This window comes from Dendrobium catenatum, unplaced genomic scaffold, assembly GCF_001605985.2.
Source record: "Dendrobium catenatum unplaced genomic scaffold, ASM160598v2 fragScaff_scaffold_920, whole genome shotgun sequence".
Lineage (NCBI taxonomy): Eukaryota > Viridiplantae > Streptophyta > Magnoliopsida > Asparagales > Orchidaceae > Dendrobium > Dendrobium catenatum.
In genome coordinates, this window is record NW_021319382.1 from 283,696 (window position 1) to 296,686 (window position 12,991).

Consider the following 12,991-nt stretch of genomic DNA (forward strand, 5'->3'; position numbering starts at 1 on the left):
TACACATCTACAACAAAAAAGTTGATATATGTCATCAACACCAACTGTGACTTTGGACGACAACATCAAGATTTATGTTGCACTTCTAGGTTTATGATAAGCATTAGTTGAATCATTTCATGTGGACAAGCCCTATGATTTTTCACTTTTTCAAAATTTTCACATAACAATTATAATGCCTCTTGTAACTTCTCTTTATTTGTATGTATATTGGATCTTCGTATAATGCAAAAACATTAAACCCTCACACTCTACCTCCATAGAAATTCTAGCCCAAAACACCAACAAATACCAAGCTTACTCAAATTAAATGAAATTAAACCCTAAATTTATAATTTAATAGCTCTAGTAATTAGTATAACTTTTTCTTCAACCTTACTAGCATTAGCAGCTCCTTTGCAATTTGTTTTGGTTGGTTATTTTCCTAGCCATCGTCTTAGGCTAGATTCTATCCAAAAATTTTTCTTCAACCTTATTCTTAATGCCGATTTTTCTGTAACTTTCAACCCGTCGCATATTTTGATTAAGTTGATGAATGATTTGGACTATAGCGGAGTTTTTGCTCATAGATCTTATTTTGTCAATAATTGCTATATGAAGTTAACCAAATGGCCGCCCTTGATATTGGTGTTGAATCACCAATTATTCCTATTTGGATCTCATTCCCTAACTTAAGACCTCACCTATTCTCTCATCGTATCCTACATGCCCTTGGTTCATTATTTGGGCTTTTTTTAAAGGTTGACAATGCCACTTCCATTGGATCTCGACCATCTGTTGTGCGGATTTTGATAGAGCTTGATATTACAAAAAATATGCGAACAAAGTTTGGCTCGGACCTGAAAAGTAAGGGTATATTCAGCTTGTTGATATGGAGGAATTTCCTTCTTTTTGTGCTAGATGTAATTGTATTGGGCATGCTAGGGGGATTGCAATAAGTCTTCTCTCCCTATTTCCAAGCAACTTATGACTGTTGGAAAGACTTCTGGTTCTGCTCCAGAGGATACGGGTATTGCGAAGGATTTGAATACTTCTGATGCTTTAATTTTTGCGAATGTTAATATTTTTTCTGATAAGAATGGTGTTGGTTCCTTGGAAAATTTGGATATGGTCGGTTCTCTAATGCTTATTTCGCTTATCAAGGTTGTGGTGGTTAGTGAAAATGCTGGTGGGAACTGTGGGGGGCGTTGTTCCGTCCATTGTTAAGTCACCTTTGGCTTTGTTGAATGTTATCTAACAATGGAGAGGGTGGAAATTTGGTTTTAAATCGATCTACTCCGGCCCCTAATTCTAATGATGGCGGTGGTGAGGTTGTTGTTGTGGTTTTTGAATCTATTCCTTTGAGGCCTGATGTTGTTTGCCCTTTGGGTACTTTGGATTTGCTGGTTGAGGTTGGGGTTATGTGCAATGATTTGGCTCTTAATGATGTTGCGGTGGAGTTCGTACCTCTGGTTGATGGGCCTGATGGATCCCCATATGAATGTAATGTCTCATGGTGTTGTGGTTGTTGACCCTTCTTCGAATAAATTTTATGTGGCTCAAGGTAATTTTGGTAATAAGTTGATGAATGTGGGTAAAAATGAACTTTGTGTTGTGAATATGGGGGTGGTGAACACTGATTCTAGTGAGTTGGATCCTTCTGTTGCTTCTCCTATGACGCAGGCTGATCCGGTTGTGTTAGTTTCCTCTATAGGATTGGGAGTGAATGAGAAGCTTATTGATGTTTAAGTTACTTTACTTTCTGCCAACGCCTTGTATGCCCATGTGGGCTTCAAATCAGGAAAAAATGTTAAGGCGCAAATTGATTGGCTTGAAGGCTCTTCATCTTCTCCTTCTGATGTTGATGAAGAGGAAGTGTTTGAACATGATGGTGGTATGCGAGATACTATCGTTTGAGTGGGTAAACAAATAATGATGAATTCCAAAAAATAGCTTTTTTGTGGTTGCCTTGGTGGTTGCTGCTTTGGAGCCTTGGGGTTGCTGCTGTTGTGCCACTTTTTGGATCTCTGGTCTTCGGATTTGGACGTCACTTTTGCTCTGGTTATGATGGTGGCTGTTGGATTGTTTCTTTCCTCTACTTGGAGTTGTTTTCGGGCAGCTTGGGTTTAGCCTTTTCTTGTTTTGTCTTTTCTTTTCATGTATTAGGTAGGATCTAAAGCTCTTAGATTTTATTTCAAATGTTGTTCTTTTAGTGAGCTTCTGATCCTCTAAGAACATGTACTTATTATTATGATTAACGAGTAGGCTCTGCTGTGGTTTCTCCCAAAAAAAAAAAGAATAATAATAATAATAATTAGTATAACTTTTTTATTAAATTAACTAATATTGATTTGTGAATTAGAAGACAAGAATAGTTTTTTTGTAGTTGATAAACCAAACATGGAAGCTAAAAAATCCAATTAAGGTAATGGATTGAAAGCTAGCGAATCTTATGTGAGAGATCGGCTTTCATAGCTGCAAATAACAATTACAGTTGAGTAATCTCCATAGAAATATAATGGGGCATATTGAGTCAACTATAATAAAATTTTCCCTTGACTCAATGTTGTGTTGAACTTTAGATCTACCCTGTGGCTCTTGGATGGTCTAGCAGTAAGATATCTTTGAAGCATAAGGTTTGTTTTAGGCTTTTTTTTTACTACTTTTTAAAACAACTTTTTAGCACATAAGTTTCTCGGCTTCGTTTGTGACGACTTTCTTAGTGCTTTCTAAAGTAGCTTTTTAGTGAAAAAATTTGTTGAACTAAAAATTTTTGTATTAGAAAATTACTTTAAAAAATAATAAGAAAAGTGTCACAAACAAAGCCTTAAATATCAAGTTACTAATATTAAAACTTCACTTGCCATAAAATTTAAGTCTAAAATGATTTTCAAATGTCTTTAATTTTAAGTTGTTTGATTTTCATAAATTTTTATAAAATATTTTAAATTTCTCATTAAATCATCTATTACGAACTATAAATTATTGAGATTAGAAGCACTATACTCACCCACCGATTCTTAGCTCGGTTGGTGGGCGTGCTCGGTTGGGAACCCCCATCTCGAATTTGATTTCCTCGAGCGGCAGTCAACCCTTCAGTGGGGGCCCCAAAGAGCCAACTGCGGTTACAATACCGTGGATATGATCTTTTTCTAATTAGATATTCTGCATTCTTTGCTCCAAACTCTATTAAGCCTTCCTCTCTTTTCTCATTGAAAATGAGACTTTCTATCAAGCAAGGTAAAATTGAGGAAGTACTTCTCATACTTAAGGGACATCATATGGAAAAGCTCTTCTCAGAGACTGATTTTTGTTAAGATGATAGTCTAGGTGAAGAGAGACAAAGATGAGACACAGGAGAAGAGACACCAAAGCCTATTCCGAGTGACCAAACCTAAAGCATTTTTTTCTTCTGAATGCTCTACTCTGAGTTTGGGCACAATGTATTAATTACATACTACATATTAATAGCTTCTTTACCATGTATGATTTTTAATAAGCCAAACTCATAAAAAGATAAATAAATTTGATCAACAAATTCCAAGGCTTTCATTAGTTTTGAGATAATATAGACATAATAACTAATAGAATTTATATTGCATTATCTCAATACAATCCAATAAATTTTCTCACTTACCAACTTTAGTCAATATTTTACCTAAACTAAACATTTTTTGCCATCTTCTATTTAATAGTTTTAGGGAGACTAAATGGCCTTAAACAAAAAAAAAATGTCCAAACAAGGAAGAAACCTAGTAGTTGTCAAAATTTCATTGACTTGAGCTATTCCTTCTTTGCAAGACTTATAAACAAACACAATACAACAACAGTTAAAAATCACCATTTGAACACCTTTACAGAACCCCTATATCTAATTTCATTGCTCCAATGCCAGCTGCTTGTGCCGGTGGAGATCACTTAGATACCTCGAACAAGTATAATCTACAAACTCACAGGCATCAAGTAACGGCGACCTTGGCTTCGAATCTCCTCCATAACTCCTGTGTTCCTACTTCTCCCCTTAGAAGCTGAACCACCTGAATTCCATAGCAGAAACTCATCAACTATACATAAATACCTGATCTAAAGCTAAGAGTTTAAAACATGCTTAAGTGCTTACATTACTCATGCTAGGCCTGGAAGTTGAGATATGATGAATGCACATTGTAGCTACAGAATTATAAGTTCAGTTGTTTCAGAATCAGAATCATCTCCAATGAAGGATCTATCAGGCTTTGAATTTTGCATCAAAAGGCTTTGCCTAATAAGCAAAGTGTGGATGTAAGGTTTGTTGTAAATAGTGAGTTTATGAATGTGCAAATACTGTATTTAGTTTGAATTGATTGTTACCTTTTGGCTTTGCTTACTTGGTTTGTTGTCAGGATTTAAAGGGGAATTTTGCATACTTTCAAACAATGGAGTGATAAAACTCATTATAGGAAATCTAATGTTTTAAATTATCATAACTCAAATTTTTTTATAAATCTCTCATTTGTTTTAGAGCAACTTACATTATTTACAAATTTCTTGATGTTAGAAGGAAAACTATGTTCTTTTGCCGCCAAACTCTTACATTCCAGCTTTTGATTTTATTATAATGACTAAAGCACTTGGTTCAACATTGATTGCGTGTTTTATTAGAAAAGAGGATATTTCTTATAAAACACTCAAAATTCTTTCGCCTTCCCCCATTGTTCAATTCTCACCAACATATTGAAATTCATAATAGAATACAAGCAGTTTTTTTTTCTTGTCGTATTTTCATCCATTTATATGGCAAGTGTTTATACGGGTCATATATATTCTTTTTTACAAGTATTTATACTAATAACACACATGAAAATGAGCGCAATGTGTAATATTCAATAAAAAGGCCAAAGAGAGTATGTTTATTAAACTATGTGGGGAATAATGAATATACCATTCACCAAGCTTCTCTGAGGATCAACGCCCTCCTGCCAGTTATAGCTCAAGCAGCAACAACCAATGCAAGACATCAGTCTTCTCATTCACACTCCATGCATGAAATACTCAGGCGCCATATATCTAAGCCATAGAAAATGTCACTTAATATTTTTAAGGCAAAAAAAAATTTCTATCCATTTCCAATTATCAATCTCACCCAAAGTGCCTTCAATGGGAAACACAACATGATGGTTCTTGTCTGGAAGCCATTTGCAAGGCCAAAATCTGAGATCTGCATTTAAAACAGAGTTGTGTTTGAAAACATACATGAAAGTATAGAAGATTATATGATAATTGTGGTTTTTTCACCTGAGGTTGATAGTCCTCAGTGAGAAGTATATTGGAGGCTTTGATATCTCTATGGATTATACGCCTTTGGCATCCTTCATGAAGATAGCAAAGCCCTTCTGCTATTCCCAAAGCAATCTCAAACCTGACCTTCACTTGAGATTTCTCTAGAACCTGTAGAACTGAATTCTCTTAACTAGATAAGGGAGAGTTTGGCTTCTTTTTTTGTTCTTAACCTTTGATTATATGATAAATATGTTTATAAGTTTACCATTTTATATGTGCATCTTTCTGCGACTTCATAATGATATATATCAAGTGAGATATGGAATATCTTGTATTTTGTGTATGAATTTGATGATTTTATTTCATATAACACTATCAATATATTTTGTATTAAAGAGTCTAAACACAATAGATTGTCCCCAAAAAAACAATTTCGATGATGCAAATTAAACTTTGTTTAAGTTATTCAAACAGATGGACCTCCATTTCCATATCCCAATAGAGGCAACCGAAAGTTGCACTTTCAAGCCATAAACTAGCGTTGTAATTGATTGAGTCAAGTTGATTCGGGCTCTAGTTAATAAATAGAGCATGAATAGAGCTCAATGAGCTAACAAATAAAGTTTGAGGTAACACCGTAAACTCACTAGCTTAAGAAATTGATCATATAAAATATACTTAAAATATATTAAAATTCAAAGATTTTAATTCCAAAGTTATCAAATTTTATTTAAAATTATCTCTTTTTCATATTTCAAATAATTTCTTTTTTACCTCTACTCTAATTTTTTTCTTATTTTCATTATTTTATCATAAAAGCTACTTGAATTCACTCTTTTATCATAAAAGAGTCAGCTTGTGAACTCGCTAAAACTCATAGATTTAAGCTTGAACTCAAATTCATACTTAATTAATTAGTCAGGCTAAAACACATGTTAGAAGTGGCTTGATCCTGCCTTAACTTGTTTGTGCCCATAGGCCAAACATCTATGATTTAAGACAAAAAATTGGCTCTTCAGTTCAAAGATTTGGAAAATTTTTTTTGCTAATTTGAATTTTCTCATACTAAGATGTAGTTAAACTATGGCTGGACAAGGAAAGGAAACAAAGGGATATATCTCAATAGGAACCAATAGAGGAGAACAAATGCAGGTTACTGAAAATCAATGCATGTACTGAATAATATACCATGAAGCACAGAAGCCAAGCTTCCATGTGGAGAGAATTGGAGAACCATATGCAAGCCTCCCTCAACTCCAAATCCAAGAAGCTGTGCAGCATTTGGGTGATTAACATGGGCAATGATTCCGAGCTCCGATAAGAAATCGCCGATTCTCTCTTCTTCTTTGTCTTTCTTAGTTAACCTCTTCACAGCCACTAGTTGGCCATCAGGAAGACAGCCTTTATAGACCTCTGCATGTCCTCCCTTTCCAATCAAATTCTCTGTCAAATTTGTAAATGAGAAAAAAAATTAAAGGATGAACATAGAAAGTTAGAGAAGAAATAAAAATCTTGTAAGAGGTCAAACAAAATAGAAGAGAAAAGAGACATTTAAATTAAACAAAAGCAAAAGCATAGAATCATAATCAAAGCAATACATCTAAATGTACAAAAAAATCCAATAAACAGAGGTTTTTTTTTTATCAATATGTTACTGAATTACATATACTTTGCTATAATCATAAATTGATAATATAAGAAATGGTAAGAAACTAGGCTTCGTTTGGGGCGGCTTTTTTAATACTTTTTAAAGCAACTTTCTAGTACACAAAATTTAAAAAAAAAATGTTACTAGAAAACCAAACCGTCCCAAACGAAGCTTAAATATATTAATAATATAAATATTCATGATGAATTTAAGATTAGAAATATTATACATCAACTAAAAGAGTAAAACACATTTTATAATTCTGCAAGTTTACATAGAAGAAAAAACTTGAATGAACACTTCCAAGTAGGAGAACTACCATGATCTGTGACACTGGTGAAGCAGGTACCATAATTTAAAATCAACTTTAAGAGTATTTATGATTTTGTTAGGACTACTAATGTTAAAGGCTGATATAACCCTCAATAAATATACCAAGTTGGCACATGCAGGTTATGATCTAAGCAAACCTACCAAAACAGGACAGAAAATTCAAAATATCAGATGTGCAGAGCACTAAAAACAGGTATTGATGGATATCAAATAAGATATAATCACGCATGTAGACAAATCAGATTGTCAATTATTTATATTAAGCGATTTCAATTAAAATACCATTAAAAAGCTCAAAATTTGAACTTTTCTATATTTTTTTCTGTAATTTTACACTTAGACTAAGTTAAAATGATCAGGTTTAGTGTATACACCCATTGAACTTGGAATCTATTGATTTGAATAAATGTACCGTTATATTATCACCATAGAGAGTTTCTTTAAGTTTCAGCTAAACTTATTTCTAATTTTTTACGTTAATGGAAAAGTGGGTTAGCAGAAAATTCCTGCTCCTTAAATTAAAACATATATGTGTTATTTCATGAGATAGGAGAGCCAGTACAATTGGTAAGTCCCTCAACTACTCAGAACTAAAAGGAACTGCCGAATAGTTCAATCCACGTACTGTAAGAATCTTGCTAGCAAAGTCAAATACAGTCAGTCATAGTACTGAAACTTAAATTTAATAATCATAGGATTAAGAGCTAAACATTCATTAACTTATAATAAACTAAATACTTTATATTAAAGATGAGATCTTTTAAGAACTACTTCTATTCTTTCCTGCGTATGTTTTCAACAACTACTAATTTTGACATTCTTCAAAGTTCAAACTACAGGAACAACTTTCAAAGACATTAAATAAAACTAATTTTTGGTTAAATATTTAAAAAAAAACGCATCTGGTTAAATGAATACACCGGATGAACTGCGGGTATGTTCAGTAGATTTTTTAAGAAATTGAACAGTGAAATACAAACTAATTTTGCATGAAAATACTTCACTTTACAGCTATTTTTCTCACGATCAAACAGAATTGATATTGCTAGTTTATAAATAGCATTTATATGAATTTACCATGACTAAAGTTATCTGTCGCCACCACAAGCTCCTGATGATCGAAATTCCTCCAACATGGCTTCCTCATAGGAATCTCCAGCTGAACTAATCCACCCTTGGATTGTTCTTCGCCGCTCTGAGAAATCCCCAAGCACTTCCTCTCCAAGCATGAGGCTTTCATGGCTGGCGGAAAGGTCGACAACCTCATGATACTTCTCTTCTTCCTCTGCAATAACCCACCTATCAGATTTCTCCACTGAGAACTGTGACATTCCAGTACAGTCCCTTCAGGACTTAGTGATCTATCTATGGAGGATGAGCTCTCATTGCTGCTTCCACTGTCAGAATGAACACTTGATGTTGGAGTCTCTAAAACTCCTCTTGGAGAGTTTTGACATGAGCCATCTGAGCTGTTCTCTTCAGACTCCGTTTTGGAGCTTTCTTTGTTTTCTCCTGCAACTTTGATGAGATATTATGAATGGTGGTAAACAGGGGAGGACACAATTGAGGGAAAAACAAAAATCTTTTCATCTTTTTTATTATTATTATTGACGGTGTAGGCACTATTTGGTTTATAAATAATCATGTCATTAAAATAATGATGTTATCTATCTACTACAGTGAGCTTGGTCCAATCTTCTTTAACTATGTAATGGAATCTTGAAAATTTATGTTATAGTTATTTCAAAGACGACCTAACTAACAATCAGTTAAAAAAAAATTTAAAATTATTGTGAAGGTCCTGAAATGGGATCTCATTCTGCATTAAATCTATGATTGGTCACTAAACGGTAATCATTACCAAACAAAACAAAACAAACAAAAGAACAAATTTTGTTTTGTGAAGGTGTCAGAGAACCAAATACATGGCATCAGTTAATAACATAAATTACTGCATAGCAGATGTCAGGTTTCAAATGTTTTCCTACTTCCCTTTGAACACTAAAAAATTGGTTAATGAAAGGGAGGAAAAGTCTTAGCATCGAAAAAATAAAAGATTAATGGAACTTCGGCTTTTTCTTTTTTCCTGTTTTCGTCGGGAATATTTTACTGTAATTTTCTCACCTTCACTGCTTTCACTGGTTTCCTCCATAAAGCATCAAAATTCAAACCAGTTAAAGAGAAAAACGCATATAAGGAAAAACAAACGCAAATACTGGAAAGAATCCAAAAAAAAGCTGAATCATTTCGCTGAATCTTCTCCAATGAAGAGGAACACCTCAACAACATCACACTTCACCTCCTGAAAGCCAAAATAAAAAAATAAAAATCTGACCTTTTTCAAATCCCACCAAAGGCCTCTGCGGTTCTTCTTGGCCGAGCTCTGGAAAAAGAGTAAACAGCTTATCAGCGCCATTGAAGCATCTCATATGCTTTCCCTGTTCCCATCCCAACAAATAGAAAAAAGAACCAACCTTTCTTGGAAGCCATTGCTTCTCTTGGCTTCCCCTTAACTCTCCTACTATAAGCAAACCTTGTAGAAGAGGAGAAACTCGGAGTTTAAGACATGGAAGCAAAGAAGATTTTTCTTGTTGAACTTAGAGAGAGCTTAGTTTTTCCTTCAAAATGAGATTATCCTCCCAAAGGAGAGAAAAAGGAAAGGAGGGAACTTGGAAAGGGAAAGGACCGGAGATGGCGCATGGAAATCCGAAATTGACAAAGCCGGCTCCTTTAAAGTACTGCTTGTCAATGGCCGGGAAGACTGGCCTATTTGAAGGAAATTTAAAAGAATAATTAAATAGAAGTATATTAATCAAATAAATATTTACATACAAATGATTTTCTAGAACCTAAATCTTATGTATTTAAATATCACCCAATTCATATATATCAACAAATTCTTATATATTTATATATTTAATATATTTTTATCTATTTATTTAATTAGATAGAATTTGTGAAATTTTTTTATGTGAATTAGTATTATTCAGAGCAATATTTTACTGTTTTACTTTTTTTTCTTATTTTTAGAAAAAAAAGTTACTTTTTATCATAAGATTTATGAAGATTTAATAATTATAAAAAAAAATTGATGTCTGACATTAAAAAAATTAAAACATTTGTGATTTCAATTTTTTATTTTTTCACAACAATTTTACAATTAAATTTACAAAAAGTTACTAATGTCCTAAATAAATCTTGATGTTATATAAATTATTACAAAGATTTATGTATTAAATTAGTAAAAATATAAATAATTCAATGGAATGAATGTAAATCCCTCTTTTGGATAATTAAGGAGCGGGTAGCTTTGCTAAAAAAAAGGAATGCATAGTAAAATAAAATATAGTGTAGAAGAAATACAATGTATTTGAATTTTTTATAAAATCAATGCATATGATTAGACTTTAAATAAATAAATGTAGTGTAAATCCTAACAATGGCTATTGCTGGTAGACAATGATAGTAGTGGTGACGAGCGAGCAACAATAACAACAGGTACCGACAGTGGTTGACTGTGACAGTGGTGGGCGACCATGGTGTCGAGCAATAGGTGACGGATGTGGGATCATAGCGGGTGAAATCAATGGAGAAAATTTACAAAGTATTTGAAAATTATAACTTTACTAACAAAATATTTTATAATTTCTTACACAAAATATATCACAATTTTGATATTTTTATTTTAAATATTAATACATTCAATATAAATTATAAGACAGTAAGACTTTGCTTTATAAAAATAATTTCCGATATTATAATGTTTCTTTTAAATAAATATTTTATTATTTTAAATAAATTGTTTAAATCATTTGTGATATATTAATATATGAATTTTGAAAAGAGGAGGTTGGTGGGCCCAATGGGATTTGATATTTGAGTGCATTAAGCCTCAAAATCAACTTTTGATGGGTGAATATGGCATTAATGATATAATTAATAAATTTAATTACTTTATTATAATGCTATCATTGCCTTTTTAGTCTTTGGATTAGAGAGCATGATGTATCCTAATTCAAATTATGGACACGTGTTTACATTTTATTGGGCTGGTTGTTTGTTAGTGTTTTCGTTACATAATTAATTTAAGCAATTAAGCTAAGACATTATTTGTCATTTAATTTAAAATGTTTGCCAAATGTCATGTTCATATATAAGGGCAAGGTTAAGAAATAATTATATTTGTCACAAAGAGGATTTTTTATTTTTTATTTTATTATTGTGGTGACTATAAATAAGATTTGTGCAATTTGATGATTTAGAGGGGTATATTAGACAAAAATAATATTTATTTTAACTAAAATTTCAGACTTACATCTCTTGAATATTCTTTAAGATTAGTGCAATTAACAATGATTAATATTACACAAATATAAATGGAGGTCTAAGGGTTGTCTCATCCTACTTAGTTTTTTCTCATTATTTTTTTTTATGAAAAAAAATTACTTAAGAATATCCCAACGTCATTTACATTAGGATGAGCATGCATGTCGTTAGATTTGCACTGAGATTAGTGCAGTTCATGATATCATATATAAGAAGTAATTTTGACTTAAATCCAAGAGCAATTAAATACATTCTGATGTAAATTACATTGATGTAAATTCAAGAGCAATCATATACATCCTAATGCAAAATTCGTCAGGATATTTTTACGTTATTTTTGTTTTCTTATTTGAAGTATTCGTTGACTTAAAATTATTTTTATGTTATTTAATAAATATATTTTAAATTTAGATGTTATTTGATATTCTCATAAATTTGCCAACCATTATAAAGTTGAGAGTTTGGAATAGAAATTCAACTATTCAAATTTTGGTATCTATCCTTAGCCTAGCTTGTAGCTATGTTCAATGCTACAATTAGATTGTGATAGATATAAATGTTTTTAGGCCACAATTGATTGGTTGAAGAAAAGTCCATTGTAAAAGTAGTAATATCTTAAAATATTGAATATTTTATCCTTCAAATTTTCTATGAATTGAATATTGTCACATCAATTATATATCTAACAAAAGACAATTTTATTGTTTAATATTATAAAATTATCTATACATAAGCACAAGAACTAAAAAATATCTCTCTTTCTCTCTCTCTAGAGGTGCAAACGAATCAAGTTGAGCTCAAGCCAGGGGTGTTCGAGTTGAACTCGACTGCCAAATATTGAGTACAAACTCGAGCTCAAATTCAACTCACGACGAGCCCGTCCAAGTAGGTTATATCTTAAACTCGTTGTTGATCTCCGTCCCAAGCTCTGTCGTCAAGCTCCGTCCAAGTAGGCTAGCAGCACACAATCTCTGTTGTACCGAGCTCTGTCATTAAATCCACTGTCAACCAGAACTCTATCGTTGTCTCGTGTTTTGCTGTCGAGCAACATGCGAGCTCCATCGCCAAGCTCCTTCGTCTCGAGCTTCGTCATTGCATCCACTGTCAACCCGAGCTTCGTCGTCTCGTGCTTCTCAGTCGAGCAACATGCGAGCTCCATTGTTTTGGTTTTGATGCCCGACCTTCGATTCGTCCTCCTGTCCGCCCGGTCACCTCGATGAGCTGACGAGTTGAACGGAGGTTTGTTCGAGCTCTATAAGCCGTCGAGCTCGAAATCGTGTTCGAGCTCAACACACGACGAGCCCGATAAGTTCAACTCGTCGAGCTAATTACCTAGTCGAGTCTGAACCGACTCGCGAGTCGACATTACTCGGCTACATCCCTACTCTATATATATACCAAATTTTAGTTAAGATTGCATTATAACTTATCATTCAAAATTATAAG

At 33.0% G+C, this 12,991-nt stretch overlaps 1 protein-coding gene across 1 annotated transcript; it reads right to left on the bottom strand.

Annotated features, from left to right (window-relative positions):
* Window positions 1-3,753: 3,753 nt before the first annotated feature.
* On the bottom strand, window positions 3,754-9,944 carry LOC110116379 (receptor-like cytosolic serine/threonine-protein kinase RBK1). The gene is given in 12 exon segments (XM_028697381.1): window positions 3,754-3,970; window positions 3,972-4,016; window positions 4,100-4,160; window positions 4,162-4,212; window positions 4,901-4,916; window positions 5,102-5,158; window positions 5,161-5,176; window positions 5,254-5,387; window positions 6,415-6,681; window positions 8,297-8,737; window positions 9,555-9,602; window positions 9,694-9,944. Coding segments are annotated over 12 exon segments (1,266 nt in total). The 5' UTR covers window positions 9,710-9,944; the 3' UTR covers window positions 3,754-3,856.
* Between the last annotated feature and the right edge of the window lie 3,047 nt (window positions 9,945-12,991).